General features: G+C 43.1%; 2 protein-coding genes across 2 annotated transcripts in view; both read left to right on the forward strand.

Moving 5' to 3' along the window:
- HEPHL1 (hephaestin like 1) overlaps positions 1-13,474 on the forward strand; it is a 44,523-nt gene extending 31,049 nt beyond the window's left edge. The window contains exons 14-20 of the mRNA XM_087722030.1: positions 2,614-2,745; positions 3,686-3,792; positions 5,713-5,935; positions 7,207-7,346; positions 9,950-10,147; positions 11,609-11,798; positions 13,281-13,474. Of these exons, the coding sequence (XP_087578156.1) occupies positions 2,614-2,745; positions 3,686-3,792; positions 5,713-5,935; positions 7,207-7,346; positions 9,950-10,147; positions 11,609-11,798; positions 13,281-13,474 (1,184 nt within the window). The remainder of the gene's footprint in view (positions 1-2,613; positions 2,746-3,685; positions 3,793-5,712; positions 5,936-7,206; positions 7,347-9,949; positions 10,148-11,608; positions 11,799-13,280) is intronic.
- Positions 13,475-27,369: 13,895 nt separating this feature from the next.
- The window catches only part of PANX1 (pannexin 1), a 35,400-nt gene continuing 34,791 nt past the window's right edge, over positions 27,370-27,978 (forward strand). The window contains exon 1 of the mRNA XM_087721104.1: positions 27,370-27,855. Coding sequence (XP_087577230.1) covers positions 27,675-27,855 — 181 coding nt within the window. The 5' untranslated portion in view covers positions 27,370-27,674. The remainder of the gene's footprint in view (positions 27,856-27,978) is intronic.

Below are 27,978 nucleotides of genomic sequence, written 5' to 3' on the forward strand. Positions count from 1 at the left end.
AACTCGCCCTTCACGGGGGGTGTCTTGTCTGGGGGGATAGGGTAGTGATCCCCACAGCCCTGCGGGCACGAATCCTGCCTGCACTCCATAAAAACCACCCAGGCATAGCGCGAATGAAAGCTTTAGCCCGTAGCTATGTGTGGTGGCCCTTGCTAGATTCCGAAATCGCAGATTATGTAGGCCGATGTAGAATATGCCAAAATTCTAGGCCGAATCCCCCCACAGCCGCTCCTCGCGAGTGGGAAATCCCTAGAGGCCCATGGTCCCGTTTACATATTGATTTCGCCGGTCCCTTTCACGGCCGAAACTTTATGATAGTGGTAGACGCTTACTCTAAGTGGGTGGAGCTGGTAATCATGACCTCTACCACAGCGGAGAGTACAGTGAGGGCCCTGCGTAAGATGTTCGCTACCCATGGGTTACCGGATGTGATAGTGTCCGATAATGGGCCCCAGTTTACCTCCACCACGTTCCAAGAATTCCTGGCCCAGCAAGGAATCAGACACGCGGCCACAGCCCCCTATCACCCAGCTAGTAATGGCCGGGCGGAGCGCGCAGTTCGCTCAGCGAAAGAAGCCTTGGGCCGCATGGGCCAGGGCGACTGGCAAGAGAGAGTGGCGGCTTACCTCTTGAGCCAGCACTCCATACCCTGCCCAACGACTAATAAAAGTCCCGCGGAGCTCTTGATGGGTAGGAGATTGCGAACACCCCTAGACAGACTCCATCCACTTTACGCAGGGGATCTGCCGAGCAACCTGGGGGCCCTCCCTTCCCACGCGTTTAAGTTAGGGGATCCTGTATGGGCCCGCTCTTTTTCTGGGGATCCACGGTGGGTTCCCGCAACCATCACAGCCCTGACTGGCCCCTGTTCCTTCAGGGTCGGCCTGGCCGACGGAATACAATGGAGGCGCCACATGGACCAATTAAGGCGTCGTCTTCCCGCGGAAACAGACGGCCCAAGTTCCTCAGACACCCGCTCTCAGCCGGAGCCACCTTCGTTGACTCTTTTCCCCACGGACCGTTTCCAACCGGGGAACGGGAGACAAGCCGATGCGAACCTTCCGAACAGGCGCACCTCACCCGGCTATTCCATTCCTCGAACCTCTTATCGAGACTCTGAACCTACACCCCTACCGGACTGCACGGAGCCGTTACCGGACACTCCGGCCACCACAGAAACACGGCCCCGGACAGACGAACTTCGGGCACGGGACCCGAGGCCAGCACTCTCTCACGGGACCGCACTGCAGGTTCACCGCCCCACCACAGACACGCCTTCGCCGGCGGCCCCCCCCCCCCGCCGACGGCCGCCGGGGAGCCACGAAGATCGGGACGAGAACGCCACCGTCCCGCCTACCTACAAGACTATGTTTGCCCTTCCTAAAGGAACTCTTTGACTGGGGGGGGAGGGGTGTTGAATACTAGCGCGGGAAATATGAACGCGTGTATAAAGGACTCCTTTCCTGATTGGTTCCCGGGCGGAGCCGGTTCAATCTCACCCTGATTGGTCGAGCTACTCGACGCCCCATTGGCTCCTCGTTCAAACCCGGGGGTATAAATGTTTGGCGCGAACCACGCCACGTTGAATCGCAGTTTACTATGAGCTGAATAAAGTCACTTCCTCATACCTTCTTGTCGCGTCCTTCCCTTCGCTCCAAGATACAAAAGTATTGATCTATGAATTGTTTTTATCATTGTTTAATTAATTTCATGCTCATTCTTTAGAATGAGTTGAGAGTTCTTGCCATTCACTGGATCGATCTATCTATCTATCTATCTATCTATCTATCTATCTATCTATCTATCTATCTATCTATCTATAGATAGATCTATCTATCTATCTATCTATCTATCATCTATCTATCATATCATCAGTATTTTTTATACAGTATTATATTAACACACATTGATGCTAAGGAATTAGACGTTCTACTCCCTTTCCCCACCAGAAAGGAACTCTGTTCCAACTGCCAGTTGCCTTATATCAACACACTCTGATACTACCCCTTCACTACACCAGGCATGGGCATGGCCAGCACATGACTCCTTCGGCCTGCAACAGTGGTGGGTTGCAGGTGGTATGCCCCGGTATGGGTTTATTGGTGCCTGCTGGGAGCCCAGCACCGTTCCAGTACAGTGCTCCAGAGGGCCCACCCGCCCTCCCGAGCTCCTTACCTGTATTTGAGCTCTTCGGCACTTCTGTGCATGCGCGCGGAGCGTACGGTGCCTGCGCGACACTCTGCCGAGCTGGAGCATCGCGGAGGCATCGCAGAGGCATTGTGCAGGTAAGGATGCATGCGCACACTGCACAGGTGCATGTGGGGGAAGCCGGGCCCCATTGCACTGTACCAGTTGCAATGGGATCCAAAACCCACCACTGGCCTGGAGGCTGGGAGTTTAGACAGTCTACTCCCCCTCCCCACCTGAAAAGAACTCTATTCCAACTGCCAGTTGCCTTATATTAACACACTCTGATGCTGATTTTCAAGCTTTAAGTGTCAATTTATCAAACCCGATCACATAGTTTTGTAGCCAAGAACAGGAATTCAGCTAGTAGCATATGTCTCAAAAATAAAAATAAAGTACTCATTGGTGTGTTTTTCCCCCGCTTAGGGCCTTTCATTCATGCTGAAGTTGGTGACTTGGTAGTAATTATGTTTAAGAACAAAGCCAGTAGGCCCTACTCAATATCAGCTCATGGAGTACAAGAAGATGCTGGAACAAAAACTCAGGTTACCATGCCAGGTACAGTAGTGGATCAGGACAGGAGACACAATCCTGCCGACTTTCACGCAAGTCCTATGAGTTGGATTTGATTCCGGATGACTTCATAGTTTTCTAGTTGCTTTAGACCCAAAATGGAAAGGGTTTCCCACTGCTTTATTTCTAGAGGTTTTTTCAGTGTGAAAAAACAGGGCATGGAGAGAGTTTGAGTGGCCTGCAAAGTGCTCCTGGGGGCTGGTGAGGGCAAAAATGAGCAAAAAATGGCCCATTTTTTTGTGAAAAACAGCCACTTTTTTTGCAAAAAAAAAAAAAAAAAAACAGGCCGTGCAGATGCTTTGGGAGGCTTGTAGAGTGATCATGTCACTTTTTCAGCGCCATTGTGACTTTGGTTACTAAATGAATGGTTGTAATTCAAGGATTATTTACAGTTTTGGTATTGATGCTTTTAAATAGAATTTTTGGCATTTGGAGGACTTCATCTCAGGGGTGGGTTTCTCGCCCCGTTCCAACCGGTTCGGTTGGAATGGGGCCGGCGGCATCCTCGTGCACGCGCGCGGTGCACGCATGCGTACTAGCATCTGTGCGATGCTCCAGCTGCTCCTGGAGGATCGCGCAGGCCCTGTATGCATCCTGCGCATGCGTGGAAGTGCAGAACTCGTCAAAACTGGGTAAGGAGCGCGGGCGCGCAGGTGGGCCCTTTGCCGTTCCCGGAAGTTACTTACTTACGGGTTCGCCGACCAACCAGTTCGCAGGGACCGCCGTGAACCGGTTGAAACCCACCCCTGCTTCATCTTGTACTTCTAATCTTTGAAATTAAAGGCGAGACACTTTTTTTTTTTAAAGTAGTTGGTATTTTACCAAAATTATCCAGTTGGATCAATTTTCTTCAAATGTTGATCATCTTTATTATAATTTCCTCCCCAAACCTATTTTTCTCAAAAAAACAAATGTTTGCATGCAGGAAAAACAAGCATATATCTTTGGAGAATTCCAGAGCGATCAGGACCTGGCGTACATGATCCAAACTGTATTTCTTGGGCTTATTATTCAACGGTGCATTTTGTAAAGGTAAATGAAATATCCTACAGGGTTTGTGTAGGGGGGTTGCCTGTTCTTCCTCTCAGTCTGTTTGACTTCTAAAAAGTTGGGCGAAAATGGCATTTCTTAGACTAAATGATTAAGGGACAGAACGTGGATTCGAGAATGTCTATTCAGTTGGAGGGCGGGGAAGAGAAGGATGTTTAAAAAAAGGTGGCCCCATGGATGATATGTATGTCAAAAAGGTGGGGCTTTAATAGAACTATAGCAATAGCACTTAGACTTATATACCACTTTACAGTGCTTTATAGCCATCTTTAAGCAGTTTACAGAGGCAGCGTATTGCCCCCAACCAGGGGTGGGTTTCTCGCCCCGTTCCAACCGGTTTGGTTGGAACAGGGCCGGCGGCATCCGCGTGCACGCGCACGGTGCACACATGCGTACTAGCGTCTGTGCGATGCTCCAGCTGCTCCTGGAGGATCGCGCAGGCACTGTATGCGTCCTGCGCATGCGTGGAAGCACAGAACTCATCAAAACTGGGTAAGGAGCATGGGCGGGTGGGTGGGCCCTTCGCCGTTCCCGGAAGTTACTTACTTCCGGGTTCACCGACCAACCGGTTTGCAGGGACCGCCGCAAACCGGTTGAAACCCACCCCTGCCCCCAACGATTTGGGACCTCATTTTACCCACCTCGGAAGGGTGGAAGGTTGAGTCAACCTTGAGCCTGGTGAGATTCGAACTACCAAATTTCAGGCAGCTGGCAGTCAGCAGAAGTAGCCTGCAGTACTGCACTCTAACCACTGCGCCACCGCGGCTCATCATATGGCTGTAACTGCCATTTTGATTCTTCCCCCCACCCCCTTAATTCTCCTCTATTTATCCTTGGGTATCCTGAAAGATTTCCATATTTTCTGAAAGCGTTACAATTGAATTATTTTGTGGAGGATATGCATCAGCTATACAAAGAGTTTTTACAGTAGGCATCCTCCAGCTGATCTCGTGAAAGTCAGCAAAGCAGGACATTTTTGCAGCTTTTAGCGTACAAGATTTCCATGTGTGAGCCCATTCATTGCTTATTCGGCATGGTCTATTATTTCCGCACTTATTTTAGAAGTCTTGCATTTAATAGTCTCTCCCTGTGTGTATATGTCTCTATGTATTGTGTATGTGTGTATATACATGAGAAAGAGACATATACACATACAGGGAGAGGCTATTACTACTGCAATGCGCTCTACATGGGGCAGCCCTTGAAGAGTATTCGGAGACTTCAACTCGTCCAGAATGCAGCCGCGCGAGTGATTGTGGGTGCACCTCAGTACACCCATGTTACACCTATCCTCCGCGAGCTGCACTGGTTACTGATCAGTCTCCGAATATGCTTCAAGGTGCTAGTCGTAACTTATAAAGCCCTTCATGGTATTGGATCTGGGTACTTGAGAGACCGCCTGCTGCCAATTACCTCCCACAGACCCATTAGATCTCACAGGGTTGGCCTCCTCCGGGTGCCATCTACCAGCTAATGCCACCTGGCTATTACCCAGGGGAGGGCCTTCTCTGTGGCAGCTCCGGCCCTCTGGAATGAACTCCCCGCAGGGATTCGGACCCTCACCTCTCTCCAGGCCTTCCGAAAAGCCGTCAAAACCTGGCTTTGCCGGCAGGCCTGGGGGTGATGAGTTCCCTTCCCCTCTTGACATGTTTAGTTGTGCGACTGTTGTTTACTTTTATTATTTGTATTTTGTTTTTTATGTTCCCCTTTTTCCCCCTTGAATTGTTCGCCACCCTGAGTCCTCCCAGAGAAGGGCGGCATACAAATAATAAAATTCTATTGTATTTTATTCTATTCTATTACACACACATACACACACACACACACACACACACACACACACATCAAAAAAAGTAACCCATTCTTTGTCCTGTTTCTCCCCCTCCCCTTCTTTAATTTCAGGATTTGTACAGTGGCTTGATTGGACCCCTTATAATTTGCAGGAAGGGGATATTAAATGAAAACGGCTCAAGGAGTGATGTTGATCTTGAATTTACTCTTCTGTTTATGATTTTTGATGAAAACGAATCTTGGTATTTAAATGACAACATTGCCAAATATCTGGACAAAAACCCTGAAGAATTTAAGCCCACCAGTAATTTTATGAAAGGGAACAGAAAGTACGGTATGTCACTTAGTTATATGGAATAAGATAATTATTTTTTGAAAAATATAATGCTTCATCAATTATTTAGGCTTTTGCACCACCGTGCAATTTCCCCAGAGTCAAAGCTAACCTCAGCTTTCAAAATAATTATAATGATGTGTTGCTGCCTAGTTGGTTCACTATGCTGCTGTAAACTTTAAAAGGTAAAGGTTCCCCCTCACATGCGTGCTAGTCGTTTCCAGCTGTAGGGGGTGATGCTCATCTCTGTTTCTAAGCTGAAGAGCCAGCATTGTCCGAAGACGTCTCCGTGGTCATGTGGCTGGCATGACTCAACGTCAGAGACACACGGAATGCTGTTACCTTTCCACCAAAGGTGGTTCCTATTTTTCTACTCACATTTTTTAATGTGGTTTCGAACTGCTTAGTTGGCAGAAGCTGGGACAAGTAACGGGAGCTCACTCCATTATGCTACCCTAGGGATTCGAACCGCTGAACTGCTGACCTTCTGATCAACAAGCTCAGTATCTTAGCCACTGAGCCACTATAAACTTTTGGAGAATTTTAAAAGAACTCTCTGTCCTTTAGAATAAACTTGAGAAAAATGTTCTTGGTCTAACGGCGTGATGGTGAACTTATGGCACATGGAGCCATTTCCTAGGGCACACAAGGCATTGCCCTGTCAGCTCCAGCGCGCATGCACACGCTGGCCAGCTGATTTCGGCCTTCATTTTTGGCCATTTTTCGCCCTGTAGAGAAAAACGGCCCTACAGGGAACCCGGAAGTCTGTTCCTGAACTTCCAGTTTGCGCATTGGGCCGTTTTTCACCCTGAAGCCTCCGGAGGGAGACAGCTTGAGCACTGATAATGTTGCCTAGTCAGGCTAATCCAGTGGTGGGTTTCAAAAATTGTTGGAACCTACTCTGTGGGTGTGGCCTCCTTTGTGGGAGTGGCTTGCCACCCATGTGACCGGATGGGAGTGGCTTGCCGCCCATGTGACCGGATATGAAAATGCCGACGACACTTGTCAGAACCACCTTAAATTACCTCACACACAGCACTGGCATGCATAAGAATATGATGTAAACTTGTTTTTTAAAAGGCATCTTTGGTTTGCGTTAAAACAACTTCAACACACGCAATGTTCTGATTGCACCACAAACGCAGTAGTCATCCTTACCTTTCGCAGAGGCACTGAGTTTTATAAATATGAGCATGATAGTGTAGAACACTCAAATCTGTGATTCATTCCTTTTACATCTGTCTCTGTTTTTTTTTTTTTTTTTTTTTTAGCAATCAATGGCAAAATCTTTAATAATCTCCCTGGGTTGATCATGAATGAAGGAGAGGACACAAATTGGTACCTGATAGGAATGGGAAATGAACTGGATGTCCATACTGTCCATTTTCATGGTGAAACCTTTATTTTCAAGGTTGGTATTGACCAGACCGGACAATTCTTTTTATGCTAAGGGTCCAGTGATGGGATTCAAATTTTTTTACTACCGGTTCTGTGGGCGTGGCTTGGTGGGCATGGTGTGGCTTGGTGGGTGTGGCTTGGTGGGCATGGTAAGGGAAGGGGAAGGGTACTGTAAAAACTCCATTCCCTCTCCACTCCAGGGGAAGGATACTGCAAAATCCCCATTTCCTCCTGATCAGCTGGGACTCAGAGAATAGATGGGGGCGGGGCCAGTCAGAAGTGGTATTTACCGGTTCTCCGAACTGCTCAAAATTTCCGCTACCGGTTCTCCAAAACTGGTCAGAACCTGCTGAATGACACCTCTGTAAGGGCCACATTTGGTTTAAAAGAGACATACTCCCCAAAACAATGAATGGATCCAGGACAAAAGAAAATAAAATAGGGGAAAAAAGTAATTTCATTTATATGTAATGTTAATCATATAGCTAATTATATGATCATATAGTTATTATGAGTACTTTCCAGTCATTTTCTGTCACATTAAACAATTTGCAGAATGTTTCTTAGGGCGTTCTTAATACTTTCAGAGACCATATATATTTCTGATTATTTTTTTTAAAGTATGATTTGTAATTTTCGTAAATCTGTATAGGAAATGCTAGATTTTCAAAATCCAGGTTGTCCTCGACTTACGATCACAATTGAGCCTAAAATTTGAGTTGCTAAGTGAGAAATTTGTTAAGTGAGTTTTTTGCTCCATTTTACAACGCTTCTTGCCACAGCTGTTAAGTGAACTAGTATCAGTTGTTAAGTGAATCTGGTTTCCCCATTGACTTTGTTTGTCAGAAGGTCACAAAAGGAGGGGTTTTTTTTAAACTCCGGGACACTATGACCGTCATAAATATGAGACAGTTGCCAAGCCTCTGAAGTTTGATCACGTGATCATGAGGATGCTGCAATGGTCATAAGTGCGAAAAACGGACATAAATCATTGTTGTAACTTTGAATGGTCAGTAAATGAACTGTTGCAAGTCTACCCGCGCTGCAAACAAGAATCTATTACTGTTTATGTAATAGTAATACAGTATTTATTGCAAACTAAAAATTATTGTTTTATGGATTTGGTATATTACCACTCTATAAGGAGAGTTACATACAAATAAGAATTTTCTACAATTGCGTTCACACTTAACTCAGTTGTTGGATAACCTCCTGTTTTGAGTTTGTGCAATATGCCAAACTATCAATGAAAAACACGCTAAGCCTCTAAAGAAACAGAATAAAATTAACTCTTCCATATCTCAATCTCAGCACATTGTACAAACCTAGATTAGTACAAACTAATCTACATCGCCACGATGTAGGAAAGATGTGGAGACTCTAGAAAGAGTGCAAAGAGGAATAACACAGGTGATTAGGGGGCTGGAGGCTAAAGCATATGAGGAACAGTTGCAGGAACGGTCTAGTTTAATGAAAAGAAGGACTAGGTGAGACATGATAGCAGTCTTCCAATATTTCAGGGGTTGCCACAAAGAAGAGGGAGTCAAACTATTCTCCAAAGCACCTGAGGACAGGACAAGAAGCAATGGGGGAAAACTAATCAAGGAGAGAAGCAACTTAGAACTGAGGAGAAATTTCCTAACAGTTAGAACAACAATCGCTGGAACAACTTGCCTCCAAAAGTTGTGAATGTTCCAACACTGGAAGTTTTAAAGAAAAGATTGGATAGCCATTTGTCTGAAACGGTATAGGGTTTCCTGCCTAGGCAGGCGGTTGGACTAGAAGACCTCCAAGGTCCCTTCTAACTCTGCTATTGTATTGTATTGTAGATGTTAACTCTTTAACAAATCCGGTTAGATGTATTGTGTGAATACAGCCATTTAATCAACCTGTTTGCCTTTCAGATTGTACTAGTTATTTTAAAAAATGAATGGTAAAAAAGGAACAGAATACTGTATGTTTCCTGAACTGTAACTCTAGCAGCAGAGGTGGTATTAAGACAGTTCGTATCAGTTCACCCGAATCAGTAATGGAAATTGCGGGTGGGCCCACTCCCACCCAACCCCTGCCTCCCGGCCCCGTCTTTATGGTGTCTAATTTAGGCACCTTTTCAAGCCAAAGCGCATGAGTGGAAGGCCGAGCACATTTGCGAACAGGTAGGGAAAGTTAGTGAATACCACTCCTCTCTAGCAGCACAGGTACTCCCAACTTACAATCATCCATTTAATGACCATTTGAACTTATGAGAGTAGTGGAAAAAACGACTTACTTGCAGTTACCTCCGTTGCAGTATTCCCACAGCCATAGGATCAAAATTTGAGTGCTCAACAATCGGAATATATTTGTGACAGATGCAGTATCCCGGGGATAGCTAATTGCCATTTTCAATCTTCCCAGCCAGCTTCCAACAAGCAAAGTCGATGGAAGAAACCAGGTTCACTTAATGACTGCATGATTACCTTAACAACCGTGGCAAAAAGGGGTCATAAAATCAGGTGTGTCTCAAATGACCACCTCACTGATTTATGAAATTATGGAACGTTCAGTCCCAATTGTGGATGTTAAGCCCAGAACTATCTTTAGGAAATCTTTATGATGCTCCCTGCCTTTCCACAGATCGATCACAATCACAGGGGAGATGTGTATGATCTTGTCCCTGCAACTTTTCAGACAATTGAACTGGTGGCATTTAATCCAGGGACTTGGCTTTTACATTGCCATGTGCACAATCATATTCATGGAGGGATGGAAACCACCTACACCATAATGAAAGCAGGTAATAAAATAGGTATACATAAAATAATGTATATTAAAGCGATATATAAAATAATACAATAATGTATTAAAATAGATTAAGGTCTTCTGCAGCAAATGTTGGGCTGAATTCAGAGGAAATCCTTCTTCTTCTCTTGTTTATCTCTGGAAACCACCAGCAAAGCCACTCCCTCTAGATCAGTGATGGTGAACCTTTTTCTTACGAAGTGCCAAAAATTGCTATCGCGCGCATCTATTTAAGGTGGCTAGAGCGCTGTTTTAATTGAGTTCAAATTCTAAACGATATGGATGGCAAGAGAAACATAAAAAATAATCATGCGTGTTCTGACCTAGGCTTCACCAAATCACGAAGCAGACTCCTTGTCCCAACAAAAACCCTTTTCATTAAGCTAATGTGAATGTCAGCGTTCCAAGTATCATGTAGAATTAAATCAGAGTCCAAGGCAAAATGATCCTTAAAGTTCCAATTTAATAAAGCAGACATCTTAGCACATTGCTGTGGAATCCCAATTCTGAAAATTACATCAGAATTCCACCCAGTTAAAAGTTCATGATCTTGTCCCCTCACCCACAATCCATCACATGGTCCAATCTTCTTCTTCCACGCTGGCGTCTCCACCCAGCTGCTTCCGGTCAGGTGTAAAAGTGCGGAGACAAAAGATGATCTTGGTCTTCTAGAAAAGAATGACAATAACACATTCCACAATCCTACTCCTGTCTATTTCCCCCTCCCATCAACTATACTAAAGAAACAGCATAATTTAGTGTGGCAGGCCAAAATTCTAAAAGGAATATAATTGCAGGCCTGAGAGGGAATTCCTCTCATTTACAACCAGCAAAGTCCCTGCAAACATTCTTTCGAAGGTGAATTTACAACCACAGACTTTATCAGGCTTGGAGAGCTGCCAGGCCGATATCTTCGCAAGGCTGTACAAGAAAATAATTGGCAAGGAGTCTCTGAGAGTCACAAGCAAATCTTCACACTACTGAAAGGAGCAAATTGTCTCCTGCAAACTCCACTCCCCTTTCGCTCCTCTTTTATTCCCTATGGGAGGGGCCATTCACCGTCCACCTGGGGCCTTACTCCCAAATCGGCCCTTGTTCCTTAGCTGTTCCCTTCTCCTGGCAGCTCTGTGCACGCGCACATTGGGAACAGGCTCCAGCTGTTCTTCTGCCCCACTGACCTCCGACTCCGAAGGCAGCTGATAACTGTTGTGGTGCAGGAGGCCAAGTAGGCCACACCCACCATGGCCATGCCTACCCAGCAACCAGGCAGAGAACCCCTTGCTGAAATCTTTGAAGCCCACCCTTGGATGTAATGTGTTATAATTGAACCCACTCAGATGTGATTTGAATTACATGAACTAGATCTCTATGGCCAGTTCACTAAATCTCGGATAAAGCACATCACAGTTCAGTGCAATGTATGAAGACACCCAGACACAGTGTATTGCCAGTGGCAGACTTCTTTTTAGTAATCAAAACCACTTTTTCCTACAGAAAATGATACAAATCTTGACGAAAACGAGACTACTACAAAAGGTAAGACTGCAACTTACTGACAGATTACGCAGAACACCACTAACTGCCATTGCAAATTCATGCAACAGGCACTCAGTATTCTGTGGTGTGTCCGTCCGTCCGTCCATCCGTCCAATAGTTGGCAAGATGGAGGACAGCATGCCGCATGGTGATTCAGCCTGTCCCGCCCACATTTTCATTTCATTTTTCATTTTCATTTTATTTGTCTTGTATGCCGCCCACTCCCGGAGGACTCCGGGTGGCTCACAACAGACAAGGGAAATGGGGATAAATAGACAAAGACAACACTTTAAAAAAAGACGCAACATTCACAATTTCCGTGGGGCTGGATGTTTCACAAGCCCCCCGGCCTGTTGGAGCAGCCAGGACTTGGTGGCTTTGCGGAAGGCCGGGAGGGTAGTAAGGGTCCGGATCTCCACGGGGAGGTCATTCCAGAGGGCTGGAGCTGCAACAGAGAAGGCTCTCCCACGGGGAGTCGCCAGCCGGCATTGGCTGGCAGATGGAATCCGGAGGAGACCTAACCTGTGAGATCTAATCGGTCTATGGGAGATAATCGGCAGGAGGCGGTCTCTCAGGTACCCAGGTCCGATGCCATGTAGAGCTTTATAGGTAACGACCAGCACCTTGAAGCGGGTCCGGAGACTAATGGGTAGCCAGTGCAGCTCGCGGAGGATAGGTGTGACGTGGGTGTACCTGGGTGCACCCACAATCGTTCGCGCGGCTGCATTCTGGACTAACTGAAGTCTTCGAACACTCTTCAAGGGCAGCCCCATGTAGAGCATGTTACAGTACACATCTACACTGCACACTTGTGCAAAGAGAACACATTGTATTGCAATGTTTCATCCGCTATCTTGCCCGGGACACCCTTGTGTCTGTGCTGCATATATATTGTATTCATGCAGACATGCCTAAAAAGCCACTGAAGATATTTTTTGAACGTGATTTGAAAAATCAATTGGAGTAGGTGATTTCTATATTTTCTATCATTATATAATTCCCCCCAGAGCTGACCTGGATTGATAAGGAAAGATCTTTCCTTTGCATATTTGCTGCAGTAAAAGGGGTAATATAGCAAAAGAGGATGGGGGAATAGCAATAGCACTTAGACTTACCATATTTTTCAGAGTATAAGACGCACCAAGATTTTGAAGAGGCAAATTAAAAAAAAGGTTTTTTTTGCACTTTGCAGACCTACCAAAAATGACCCATTTTCATGAAAACGGGCCCGTTTTTTGTCAAAAAATGAGCATGCATAGCTTTTAGGAGGCTTTTAGAATGCTCCTCGGGGCTGAGGGGGGGGGGAAAGGAGCAGAAAACACCCTGTTTTTCACTCATTTTTGCCCTTCCCAGCCCCCAGGAGCACCCTGGAAGCCTCCTAAAGGCTATGCAAGCCATTTTTGCAAAGGGGGTGGGGTTTGGGGAAGCCAAAAATGCTGAATTCAGTGTATAAGACGCACCCAGATTTTCACCGTCGGTAAAATGACGACCCAGATTGTTGGGGGCAATATAGGCTGACTCTATAAACCACTTAGAGAGGACTGTAAAGCACAGTGAAGCGGTATATAAGTGTAAGCGCTATTGCTATTTATGAACTGTCCAGGATGACCATATTTTTCTCTTTCAACAGGTAACGGAAGAACACAAATAGAGTTCTTTGGCAATTGGCTGGACCTGGAAGATGCCAATTCAATCCTCCAAGTGTTTTTCCTCACTGGAGTAATGCTTCTGTTCATTGTTTTGACATTCGTGTCTATTGTAGCTTGCCAGAAAAAAAAGGCCTATTACCACTTCATTGGGCACAGATCAACAGAATCCCTCTAACTGGACTTAGGACTTTTATTTCTACTTCATTATTAACAAAGAGGAATATTTGAGGCTCAGTGTTGAAATGAGGGGCCCTCGGGGGCTCTCTGAGCTTGCTTATCTTCTTGCAGATGTTTCATTACCCAAACTCCAGGTAGTCCTCGACTTACGACCACAACTGGGCCCAAAATTTCTTTTGTTAAGTGAGTTCTGGCCCATTTTGCGACACTTCTTTCAACAATTGTTCAGGGAATCCCTGCAGTTGGTAAGTGAGCGACCAGGTTGTTAAGTGAATCTGGCTCCTTCATTGACTTTGCTTGCCAAAAGGTTGCAAAAGTTAATTACATGACCTTGGGATTAGCACACAGCGATGGTCATAAGTATGAACCAGTTGCCAAGCATCTGAAATTTGATCACATGATCATGGGGATGCTACAAAGGTTGTAACTGTGAATAATGATCATAAGTCACTTTCTTCAGTGCCGTTGTAAAACTTTGAACGGTCACTAAATGAACTAATTTGAGGACTACGAATAGAATAGAGTAGAATAGAATAAGAAGTAGAGAATAGAATAGAATAAAATAAGTAGAGAATAGAATAGAATAAAATAGAATAAGAAGTAGAGAATAGAATAGAGAAGGGATAGAATAGAATAGAATAAAGAAGGGATAGAATAGAATAGAATAGAATAGAATAGAATAGAATAGAATAGAATAGAATGAAGAAAATAGAATAGAATCTAACTGGGCAATGCCTATGTAGCAGCCAGGAATTTAGCCTTAAACAATCTTAAGCAGCCAAAGCATCTACAGAACAGCGTTGGTGATCAGAGTGAAGGTCACAATAGTCTAAAGTACCTTATTTTTCAGAATATAAGATCATTTCCCCTCCTAAAAGAGGGTGAAAATTTGGGTGCAGCTCCCTGCGATGATCAGCTGTGTTTTTAAAACTGCTTATCAGCCCCAATGAGTCATGTACGAGCAAGGCGAGCATGCTCATGCGCACTCCCAGCCAGCAAACTAATGTGCTGAAGCTGACCAGGCTGTTTCCTAAGGACGCTAGCCAGATGAATACTGATGGATACTGGTAGGCAGAGGCAGATTTTTTTTCTTATTTTCCTCCCCAAAAACTAAGGTGCATCTTATACTCCGGAGCATCTTATACTCTGAAAAATATGGTAGCTAACAGGAGCTGGGCAGATCCCAACCTCTGATCCAGGGGTGGGTTCCTGCCAGTTCTAACATAGAAGAGGTTCCACAAATCTACAGTGCCGTTTAGAACCGGTTCCAGCTCCCTCTCCCCCACCCGTCCGTTCATCATCAAGATGAAGAGTAAGAGGAGGAATTCTGGGAGTTGAAGTCCACAAGTCTTAAAGCTGTCAAGTTTGAACACTCCTGGGGTTTTTTTTCTAAAGGGTTAAGTAGTGCAAGGGTCTTGTAATTTGACAGCTTTAAGACTTGCACACTTCAATGCCAGAGTTCCTGAGCCAACATGACTGGAGCAAGAATTCTGGGAGTTGAAGTCCACAAGTCTTAAAGCTGTCAAGTTTGAACACCACTGTTTTTTTTTTTCCTAAAGGGTTAGGGGTGCAAAGGTCTTGTAACTTGACAGCTTTAAGACTCGCGTGCTTCAAATGCCAGTTTCTGAGCCAACATTTTGGTTGCTAAGCAATAGCGTTGTTAAGTGAGTTTCACCACATTTTACAAGTTGGCCATGCCCACCCAGTCACATGACTGCCAAGCCACTCCCACTCGGTCACATGTCTGGCAAGCCACTCCCACAAAGCAGGCCACACCTACAGAAGAGATTCTAAACAATTTTGAAACCCACCACTGCTCTGATCGTATCCTTAAGCATATTATTCACAAAGCAGGCTAGATTTGTTTGTATGGCCAAACTACATGGAAATAAATGGAAAAGCACAAAGTAAAAGTCCCAGAATCCAAAAGACTTGCTTGAACAGGTAGAAAACATCTGGAGAATATTAATTGAACATGACGTCAAAGGCTTCTTTATGTAATTTAAAAAGTACATATCCAAGCCTGCTGGTTCTCAATTAGTCATCTTAGATGCATAAATATATTTACAATTTTCCAACGTTTTCTGCAAAAAAGATAATTTCTTTTCCAAAATAGCAGTCCTTTACGATCCTTGACCTCATAGTCGACTGCATCTAAACAAGAGAAATATAAACCAGTGTTACATAATAGCTTAACATGCTTTGCTATAAATTTGTTTGTTTGTCTGTTTGTTTGTGCCTTAGTTTTGTGTCTTAGGGGCTTTTATCATGATAAATTAAAGAAAGAAGGCAGGGTGAAGTTTCAGCTAGAACTCCGAGCCAGCTGAACGATGGTTGGAAGAAAAGTAGAATTAACATCAAGAATGAAATTTTAGCGTCTTTCAATACTCTTGTCTTGTTCGATTTTTAATGCATGTACTGTACAAACCAAACACTGTGATTCGTTTATATAACATGCCGTGTGAATCCAGTCAATTTTGATTTATATAATAAAACATATCTCAAAGGTGCTTTTTCAACGTTTAACAATATAAGTAGTCCTCAACTTGTGGCCAGAATTGAGCCCCAAATTTTTGTTGCTAAAGGAAACATTTCAGTGAATTTTGCCCCATTTTGCAACCTTTCTTGCCACAGTTGTTAAGTGAATCGCTGAGGTTAAGTTAGTAAGTGAATGTGGCTTCCCCATTGAGTTTGCTTGTGTGAAAGTGTCAAAGGGGGACATGTGACTCCGGGACCCTGCCGCCGTCATAAATATGAGTCCATTGCCAAGGATCTAAATTTTGGTCATGTGACTCTGGGAATGCTACAATGGTCGTCAAGTGTGAAAAATGGTCAAACAGTTACTAAATGAACTGTTGTAAGTTGAGGACTACCTGTACTTAACATTTAAGAATAAAACATGATTAAAAGAACCATGCTGTAATACAATCTCTCCTTGTTTTATTTCGTCTTTGAACTGATGGTTACATACTATTGAATAAAGAAAGTCACATTTTGAGCTTGTTTCAGTTTTGTTATAAATCTCACTGAGTAACCACAGGAAGACTTTTTCTTTTGCGTCTTGAGATTCTACCAAGATGTGATGCCTCCTGATTTCCTTAGAAGAAGATAAAAGAAATACATGGGACAAATTCAGGGTTGGATTCTGGCAGGCACTACTGCCGGTTTGCTCATGTGCGCGCAGTGTGCGCATGCGCAGTGCAATTAAAATTGTTCTGCGCATGCGCAGAACTAAAAAATAAGATGGTGGCACTTATGGCGTTGCCTGGGGAACCAGTTTGGAGGTGTGGCAGTGCCGGTTCCAGCGACCCATGCCAAACCACTACCAGTTCAGCCGAACCAGTCCGAACCAGTAGGAACCCACCACTGGGCAAGTTAGAAAAAAACGGAATTTTATTGATTACCAATGAAAAGCAGTAATTTTCTCAATTGTAAATTAGCTTTCTGTGATCAGGGTGTCTCCCCTGCCAGGTAAGTATGAAAGGGAGCAGGTAAAGGAGACTATGGCTACCTGGGCCCCAAAAAATCTGGATATGCAATAGAACTAGACAAATGGCAGAAATTGTGGGATAGAAATATTAAATTGACAATGTTGACTGCATATAAGGAAAACTTGTATAAAATATTTTATAGATGGCACTTTAGGCACCAGCAAGATTGGCAAAAATGTATAAAGACAGATCTGCTAAACGTTGGAAGTGTAATCAATCATCTGGTTCATATTACCATATGTGGTGGACAGGCCCAAAAGCAAAAAAAATACTGGAGGAAAATACATACGTGGCTGGAAAAAATGATAAAACAACATATAGATCTGATAATATACATGTGGTTATTTGTTATGAACATGAAAAAAATAAAAAAAAATCTTTATTTAAAAAAAACATAATTATACCCAGACCACACGGTTTCATGAAAATTAAATGTTATATAAATAAAAGTAAAAAACATGGAAGAAAAAAAATAGCTATTTCTACCTCCCCCCCCCCCAAAAAAATCTTAGTTAGCCCTCAACTTATTATTGTTATGCCTGCCCATTATGGTTGTAAGTCATCATGGCCATAAAACGGATCACCCATATTATCAATCTGATTGACCATTTTTTAAGGAAGTGATTAAGTGAATCACTACAGTCTTTATGCAGATACCACCATTTTTCACCCTGACATGTTTTTGCTGAAAACTGGAAATAAACAGTGATTTCCAGCAAAAAACATTGTAAGTTGTGGTCATGTGACCAAAATGCAGTCATGTGACTGCAGGGGGGAGGTGCCTCATCATTGGAACTTCAGAACTGGAGGGGTAAATACCTTTTGGGGGTTGGTCATAACTTGGAACTGTTGTGGCCACCAGTGAAGCTGTGGCAGACTCGGACAGTGAGGAGGTTGGGGAGGAATATGGGCCAGTATTGGAGGTTGGGGAAGGCTCTGATGAGGGCTCTGCATTGGAGGCAAGAGATGGGGCCAGGGCCATCCAACGGTTATCAGCTGCCTTTGGAGTCAGAGATCAGTGGGGCAGAAGAACAGCTGGAGCCTGTTCTCGATGTGTGCATGCACAGAGCTGCCAGAAGGGAACAGTTAAGGACCATGGGCCAACTCAGGAATAAAGGCACAGGTGGACGGTGAATGGCCCCTCCCATAGGAAATAAAGAGGAGGGAAATGGGAGTGGAGTTTGCAGGAGCCAATTAGTTCGCTTAATTAGTGTGAATATTTGTTCGTGACTTTCAGAGACACCTTGCCAAATATTTTCTGGTACAACATTGCATTTGGAAGATATCAGCCTGGCAGCTCTCCAAGCCTGATAAGGTTTGTGGTTGTCAATTCACCCTTGAAAGACTGTTTGCCGGGACTGTGGTCGATGTGAATGACAGGAATTCACATTAGCTTAATAAAAATAGGTTTGATTTTGTGAAGCCAAGGTCAGAACAGGAACAGTCACTAAGCAACCAGATATAAGTCAAGGACCATCTCAACTCAGAGGTCATAATAACTTATATTTTGCCAGAGCAGGAATGATGAGTCTGCACAAAAAATTGGATTCACATGTTCTTTCTGTGTTCAATAGAGGAACCAAAAGCTTCCACTTCTATTTTTTTTCAACCAACCAGTTTCAGCTCTATTTCATGTCAGAAAATAATGAATTATTATTCATAATAAATATCACCTTTTAATAAACGGGATCAGAAATTACAGATGAATCCCGGTTTGCTCATTATTTAATTAGCATCTAAAGCAATACAATTTCCCAAAGAGTTGATGGAAAAGGAAGCTGTGATTACTTCAAAAACGACAACGGGGTGTGGGGGAGGGGTTGTCTTCATTTTATTACAAACCAGAATGTTGGGTGTGGTATGAACCTGAGATTTATACACGCTGCCTTCTCATAAACCAATTTCTGAAGTTTCATGAGAGCCACTGCCATCTTGATTTCTTTAAAAGAAAATAACAATGATGATGAATTTTGTGTTATGGCTGGAAGAGATCCAGCAACTGACGCAAGAACAACATATCTTGGATGTGTATACTTTTCTAGTAGCAAGCAACTTTTGAGCATTTTGACCATGTTCCAAAATCTTATTTGCCTAAGGATAATACCAAGGAAAACAAAACCAGCAGCTCAGTTCATACCAAGTTCTAAGGTAGTTGTCAACCAGGTCAAGAAGCTGCCTGAAATACTGGAAATACAGTATAAAACTATTGTAATGGGGTTTAATAGAAGAACCTTGAATGCCTGACATAAATTCTTTCCATTCCTTCTTATATTAAAGAAAATAAAAGTAGGGTAAACTTGATTTCCCCCCACTAACCTTTTCATATCTTTCTGGGCTAAGCTAATGTTTACGTAATGTTTGTTGATGTTCTTCAAGGCCATATCAATAGTCCTCTTATGCCATCTTCCCATCAGACTCATTTTCCTCTTCCACACATCAAGAAATATTGAAAAAGTTTTATGAGAATTGACTCCAGATTAAGGTGTGGATTTTTTGTGGGGAGCTCCCCAGTTCTTACCAGATTCCCCTGCCCCTCCAGTTTCATGAGGCCAGTTCTGGAGAATAATTGAACCCCAAAAGAAAGAAGACCCTGCTCTTTTCATTCCATGCGGCCAAGATGGTGGACACATGGACAGAGCGGGCCTACCGGAAGCAGCCCACCATCTTCCAGAAGAAGAAGCGGGTGCTGCTGGACGATGCCGGCAAGGAGAAGCTGCCTGCTACTACAAGAACTTAGACCTAGGCTTCAAGGCTCCTGAGGCCATCGAGGGCTCCTACATTGACAAGAAGGGTCCCTTCACTAGCAACATCTCCATCTGGGGCAGTGGTGGGTTTCAAAAATTATTGGAACCTACTCTGTGGGTGTGACCTCCTTTGTGGGAGTGGCTTGCTGCCCATGTGACTGGATATGAAATTATGAATTAGTACTTAGATCGGTCCAAGTAGCTATTCAGAACTTAGTGGTTAGAAGCAATCGTAAAGCAAGATATGGAATTAAAACCAGAAATATTTTGTTGGCTATTTGAAAGAGAGTATAATATATACCTAATTTTACACATTAGCAGCTGCTGGAATTGTGTTTGCACAACAGTGGAAAAACAGAGATATGTAAATGAATAAATATTACAATGTGCAGGAATAAATAGACAATTAAAATCAAGAAGGCTTGACGTGGGACTGATTTTAGCAAAACAGAAATTAGAAATCCAAAAGTATGAAAGAAAACACCAATTATATAAGGAAAGGTCCCTAAAATGTATAAGGAAATATTACTAGATCATTATTAATGCATAGATAACTGCGGGACATTACACACGCACAAGTGATGGGTTTCAAAAAATTTTGGAACCTCTTCTGTAGGTGTTCCACCAGTGGACTTTCCTGGTCCACTGGTGGAACCTCTTCTAACCAGTTCGGTAGATTTGACAAACCGGTTCTACCGAATAGGTGCGAACTGGTAGGAACCCACCTCCTCACTTCCTACTTTTTAAAGTGAAAGTATTGGCTTTTTTCTACTACTTTTTTTTTACCTATGGATTAAATCTTTTTTTCTCTCACAGTACTGGCTTGGATGGGTTTTTTTCTTTTTATTTTGTTCTATTTAAGAGCCTTGTTTCTTTTAAGCTTGGAATATAAAGAAGATATAAAAGGAATATAAAGAGAGCAGTAACATCAGAGGGAAAAGTTGTTACACTGCCACTTGGAGGTTGGAGGCTGAGTTCTGGAAATTGTTTTCTCTCTCTTTTCTTTGATCATTTTGACCTTGCACTTCAAAGGTTTTAGCTTGCAAAGAGATAAGATGGGTTGTTCATGCAGGTGCCCTTTGGATGTCTCTTTAGCAGTGAGAGAGAAGTGAAACACAAAGCTTTGTTTTCCAACTAGAGTGGCAGTGTTTATAAATTGGACAATGACACAATACCAAGAAGAAACCATAACATTACAACAGATTATGTTTGAAATTCAAAAATTACTAGAAACATCAGAGAGAATTGAGAAGAAATTGGAAAATATAGATGGTAATATAGCAAAATTTGATGAAACTGAAGATAGCCAGCTTATGGAAAAAGTGGAGGTTAGAGTCTCAAAAACCCAAGGGAAAAATGAACAAAGAGGCAAGATAACTGGGGATATTGAAAGTGATCTATGCGTGGTTGGAAATGGAGAGAATGGAACATGGAAAGGAAGAGAGATGGAAAGGAGCTCTACCCCAGATTTCAAGGTATAGAAGGAGAAAAAAAAGAAGAATTGATGGATTTAAGGAGAGGAACTTTGAGAAAAGCACTACTGATAACAAGCAACAAGGTGCGAAAAAAAGTCCACATAAAGTTGATTAAGGAAATAACCAGAAGATGAATCCCACATAATGCAAAAGAAATAAGACTGTACTACTACTGGAAAGACACAGGTTGAGACATGAAAACTATGAACAAAATACTAGCTAAATAGTTAAAATTAGAGCATTATATTAAAAATGAAGTGATAATGGATATAGCTAGATAGATAATTGGTAATGATATAATGTATACATACAGTATGTATTGGTTTGACAAGAGAAAATTTGGTATAAATTTTTAAATGGTGACCATGAAAGGAAGTTTAGAAATTTTGTTATGTATGAAAGCCTATAATATTGAAATTGGATTGATCATGGATATAGTTAGATAAATAATTGATAATGATATAATGTATACATATATATTGGTTCAAACTTAGTTATGTATGTAAGCCTATAATATTGAAATTGGATATAAATTGTAAACAGTGATTAAGAAAGGAGGTTTAAAAACTTTGTTATCAAACATAATTGATTTTTATTTAGAACATTTCACAAAGATAGAACGTTGTTGGATGATATTGAAAATAGACAATGGAATGCCATTATGTGGTTTTGCTTTGAATTTTGGAATATTTGTTATAAAGGGATGTTAAAACAACTATAGTCATATGAAGGATGAGGTAAGATGATAGTAATATATATAAATATATTTGATGTAAAATATATGTGATATGGATTATAGGTGATGACTGTGGAAGGGATGCACGAACGTTCTTTGTAATCAATTGACACACTTTTTATAATTTGTAATGGAATATGTTTTTATGGTGTTCGTTGTGTCTTGTTTGTTTGTGTCTATTCAAAAAATAAAAAAAAAATTAAAAAGTCAGAATTATTTATTGGTTACCATAGAAAGTTCTGGATAAAACTCCCACCAAAAAAACCCAGTTTTGGACCTCCCTCCAACAAAAAAAATCTTTATTATTTTGTAATAACAGAGTTGGAAGTTACCTTGGAAGTCTTCTAGTCCATCCCCTGCTCAAGTTTAGTAACCAGTTAATGAGGTTGACATGGGCAGCTATAAAAATGGCATGAAACACTATGGGTTGCCCTGCCTCCTCATCATAAGAGCTGTTAAAATATAACGATATAAAGAACTATGTTTGTTGTTACAAGATTTGGAATCAATTTATAACTATTAGTGCAACATATTATCATAGCACTGAAAACTATTATCATTACAATGTATATTGTTCTAAACCATGCATTATTTTCAGCCATAAAAGTCTCCCAGAGTTCTAAAATGTTATAATAATCAAATATAGTACCAAAAATTATCAAATGTGATAAAAGCAGCTGTCTATAGAATTTTAATGTTAAAATTTAAAAGTGATTAATTAAAAAAAAACCCGCTTGAATCAACTGCAGACTAAGAAACTAATTTGAACCAATTGTTAACTCAAAAATTTGGAAAATTAGGCCAACTTGATTTTTCTAATATTTCAGAAACAACTTCAATGCTATTTCCTGGCCCACTTCATTATTTCGTTTACCACTTCAATGCTGTTTCCTGCTCCATTTCAGAAGTAGACATAGATTCAAAGATTTGGCTGAATCAGCTTCAAATTTAATCTCCAAATTGAAACTTTGCCGTATTATTATTAATTATCCTTATTAATTCCCTTGCATCTATTGGGAAATATGGATGGGTAGTAGGCCAAATCCAAAGGTCTATTCCGGAAAAGGTTGGGTTTAATTCAATATTTGCATCTAAAAGCTTTTGGCAATATAAATTTTGGTTCATGCTTCATCTTAAGCCATAATTTACTTTGTTTGATGTTGCCTTTACATGTTGTGCAAACACAGGAGTAATTCTCTATGCAGCTTTAGCTGCCTTGATTAGAAATATGAATAAGGTTTACAAACTGCTGAGCCTGTTGTGATCTTTTAATTATATCCAGTTGTTCCAGTTCAGACTTTGGTTAAATTTAAGCATCACACGATGGTTAGTTGGCAATTCATAGTTTATAATATGATTCAGCAATCAGCTTTATCTGTGAACCAATTAGTTCTTACTTAACAGACCATGGCTCAAAACAAATTATGGCTAAATTAAGCCTTGAGATCATGGATAAGAGCAAATAGGCTCAAACAAGGGCTAGTTAAACTAATTTCATCTAAAGTTGAAATAAGGGGGCTATACTAAAACCAAACCATTGCAGCCAGGGTTTGAAAAGTTGAACTCAGGCACATGGCCTTCATTTTACTTTCAGGAAGAGAGGAAAATATTCATAAGGCATCAGATAATTTTTTTATACTGCATCTTCAAATAGTCTCTTCAAGCAATTTAATGTATTTTAAACTATAAGCATTATACTTTGAATTACGTTTCAGTCTGCATTTCCTGTAATTACTGTGGTTATTAACCTACTACATATTGCTTAATACTTTTTGCTGTGTTACCTGGCTGCATAATATAGCGCTATTGGTTTGTTAATATAAACATTTATGCTTCATCCTTGGAGTGTGTTTGCATTACAGAGGGCACTCAAGACCAGCAAAATGTCAACCATCTAAAAGAGAAGTAAAAATGGGATAACCAAGTGACCAAAGGGGGAAAAATATTTTAAGTAAACTTTACATTGCTTGGAATGCACAGTGGTTAGAATGCAGTATTGCAGGCAAACTCTGCCCACAGCCTGGAGTTCAATTCTGATCGGCTCAAGATTGACTTAGCCGTCTATCCTTCCGAAGTCAGTAAAATGAGGACCCAGATTGTTGGGAGCAATAGACTGATTCTGTAAACCACTTGGAGAGGACTGTAAAAGCACTGTAAAGTAGTATATAAATCAAAGTGCTATTGCTATTAATTTGAAGATCTAGGGGGGAAATGACTAGAAATCTTTTAAAAATGAAATCAAGGCAAAACAATTCAACATATCAACATTAATAAACATACTATATTTACTAATATAGTCACCAATATATTCTGGATTGAAGAGTCTTAGGGCAAATGTGTTTTGCAGCCATGCTTTAGAAACACAAATGTCTTCTGACATTGGGATATTGAATTAACCCATTTCCTGGCTTTGCCCAAGCTGAACTGAACCACAAACGAAGCCAATCAATGGGGTGTGCACTGAACCACACAAAAAAGGTAATGGCTACTAAACTAAGTTACTCATGACCAAATGGATAGGTTTTGGCAATTTTCTTAGCCAGACCAATATCTAAGTAGCTTGCTTTTTCCTCTAGGATTTTTTTTTAAATTCTCCATCTAACTTACTGTCCTGAGATTTCCTGGTGGTCTCCCATCCAACCAATTCTATTCTGCCTAGTTCACCTAGATGCTGCAGTAACGCAACAACGCATGTCAGGCAAATGCCTTCCCACTCTCTCTTACCCCCAAGTAGTTCGTGACTTACAAGCATTTGTTTAGTGGTTGTTTGAAATTACTCTGAAACAAGAGACTTAGGATCATTTTTCACAATTACAACTGTTGCAAGCATCCCCACAGTCACGTGGTCAAAATTCAGTCACTTGACAACTGGCATGCATTGAAGACATTTGCAGGGACCCAGGTCACGGGATCACCTTTTGCAACTTCTCCAGCTGGCTTCCAACAAGCAAATTCAAGGGGGGAAGCCAGATTCCTTTAACAACCACACAAGTCACTTAACAACTGCAGTGATTCATTTAACAGCTGTGGCACACAATGCCATAAAGTGGGACACAACTCAAACTGTTCAAACTGCCCAAAAAGTTCAAAACAGCCCAAAGAGCTGCTGATTCTGTTCTACAGAGGAGTTATTGAGTCTGTCGTCTGCACCTCTATAACTGTCTGGTTTGGCTCTGCAACCCAACAAGACAGACACAGACTTCGGAGGATAATCAGAACTGCAGAAAAAACAATTGATGCCAACCTGCCTTCCATTGAGGACCTGTACATTGCACGAGTCAAAAAGAGGGCTGTGAAAATATCTACAGACCCCTCACATCCTGGACATAAATTGTTTCAACTCCAACCCTCAAAACGACGCTATAGGGCACTGCACACCAGAAAAACTAGACACAAGGACAGTTTTCCCCCTAATGCCATCACTCTGCTAAACAACTAATTCCACAACACTGTCAAATTATCTACTAAGACTGTATTACTATTATTCTTCTCATCCTTCCTAGTACCTATCTCTTCCCACTTACGACTATAACCATGTTGCTTGTATCTTTAAAAGTTATACTGTTTTGTTTCCTAGTATAATTTGATTGCTTATTAGTAACCTATGACTATCACTGTGTTGTATCTTATGATTCTTGATGAATGTATTCTATTTTATTTTTGTTTATGTACACTAAGAGCCTATGCACCAAAGGCAAATTCCTTGTGTGTACAATCAAACTTGGCCAATAAAGAATTCAATCCAATTCATAATTCAATAATAGAGCTGCAAGGGACCTTGGAGGTCTTCTAGTCCAACCATCTGCTCAAGCAAGTGACCCTATTTACCATTTCAGACAGGTGGCTGTCCAGTCTCTTCTTAAAAGCCTCCAGTTGGAGTTCCTACAATAATGGTTCCACCACAATACCGCGGTAGACAAAAGCGCGCTCGACGAAAGCGCGTACGTGACGTCATCACAGCGCAACGAAAACATCGCGCTGTGATCGATAAATGTAAAATTAAAGCGAAAACCTTACCCTAACCCACCCAAACCTAACCCTAACCCTAACCCTTAACCTAACCCTTAACCTAACCCTTAACCTTACGCTAAACCTAACGCTAACCCTTAACCTAACACTAAACGTAACCCTAACGCTCTAAACCTAACCCTAACCCTTAACCTAACCCTAACCCTAACCCTAACCCTTACCTTTATGTGAATCGGCTTGCTTTAATTTTATTTTTATTTCAATTTTTAATTTTTTTCATCGCGCTGTGATGACGTCACGTACACGCTTTCGTCGAGCGCGCTTTTGTGGACCGCGGTTTTGACGGGTCACGACAATAATAAGGCCTCCTTCGAAGAAGTTTGATTCTCAGTTATTTTATTCCTACGCCCACATATTTTTGATCAGAATCCAGCTGGAAGGGACCTTGGAGGTCTTCTAATCCAACCATTTCAAGACAGGTGGCTGCCCAGTTTTTTTCCCCTTAAAAACCTCCGGGTGATGGAGCATCCACAACTTCTGGAGGCAAGCCGTTCCATTGATGAATGGTCCTCACTTATTAGGAAATTTCTCCTCAGTTCCATGTTGCTTCTCTCCTTGATTATTTCCCATCCCTTGTTTCTTGCCCTGCCTTCTGGTGCCTTGGAACTGTTTTACTACCTCTACTGGAGGAAACACACAGCCCATTCAGACTGTGGAGTCCACCCAAGTTGTCAATCAGGATAGAGCTGGAAGGGACCTTGGAGGGCTTCTAGTCCAGCCCCCTGCTAAAGCAGGAGACCCTATACCATTTCAGACAGGTGGCCGTCCAGTCTGTTCTTAAAAACCTCCACTGTTGGAGCACCATCAGCTTCTGGAAGCAGGTTGTTCCACTGATTAATTGTCCCCACTGTCAGGGAATGTCTCCTTAGTATCCTTCCTCTCTCTCCTCTCTCTCCTCTCTCTCTCTCTCTCTCTCACACACACACACACACAACCGTCCCGCGCAGTTGCAAGCCGCTCGGCGAACGCCAATCCGCAGCTGCTTGCAGATATCCCGCCAAGCCCCTCCACCACCACCCCCGAGGCCGAGATAGCTTAAGGCAGTGTTTCTCAACCCTAGCAACTTGAAGATGTCTGGACTTCAACTCCCAGAATTCCCCAGCCAGCATTCGCTGGCTGGGGAATTCTGGGAGTTGAAGTCCAGACATCTTCAAGTTGCTAAGGTTGGGAAACACTGGCTTAAGGAGCCTCCCTTGGATGAAGTCCGATGAACCACCTGCTGCTCTCTCCGAGGCCGGGGCTTCCCCCCCTCCGCCAGTACTCAGGTCCCGGGTTCCCCTTCCCCGCCCTCGGATTCCCGGAACACCCCCCCTCACTCGGCCCCGCCCTCTAGCTCGTCTGGCCCCGCCTCCCCTTGACAAAAGGCCGGCGGGGAGTCGGAGGAGGAGGAGGCGGCGCGGGGTGTCTCTCTCTCTCTGTCTCCCTCCCCGCCAATGCTCGGCTGCCTTCGGAGAGGGCGCCAAACAAAGGCTGGTCGGGTCGCCTCGCCTCTCCTCTCCCCTCCCGGCCGGGCTTTCTCTGAAGGGCGGGGGAACGCCGTTGCAGCGGCCAGACACCCCTGGCCAAGTGCCGGGGACGACGACGACGAGGAGGAGGAGGCGGCGGCGGCGGCTGAAATTAGAGATGCTGCCCGGCTGAAGCGGGGCGGAGGAGCGGGCCGGGCTTGCGCGCGCTTGAGGTACCTGTGGTGTTTTTGGTAGCCTAAGTCCTCGCCGCCGCGACCATGGCCATCGCGCACATCGCCACCGAGTACGTCTTCTCGGACTTCTTGCTGAAGGAGCCGTCGGAGAGCCGGTACAAGGGGCTGCGGCTGGAGCTGGCCCTCGACAAGCTGGTCACCTGCATCGCCGTCGGGCTGCCGCTGCTCCTCATCTCGCTCGCCTTCGCGCAGGAGATCTCCATAGGTAAGCCCAGCGCTGTCCTGGGGAAGGGGGGCGCGCCTGCCCGCCTGTCCTTATCCGGGGCTCGGACTGAGGGAGTGGGACTGCGGGGGGGAGCAGAGCCGAGGTGGCGCAGTGGTTAGAGTG

The sequence above is a fragment of the Thamnophis sirtalis genome, unplaced genomic scaffold, assembly GCF_051295495.1.
Source record: "Thamnophis sirtalis isolate CommonGarterSnake01/CBP01778 unplaced genomic scaffold, rThaSir2_p1.2 scaffold_8, whole genome shotgun sequence".
NCBI lineage: Eukaryota > Metazoa > Chordata > Lepidosauria > Squamata > Natricidae > Thamnophis > Thamnophis sirtalis.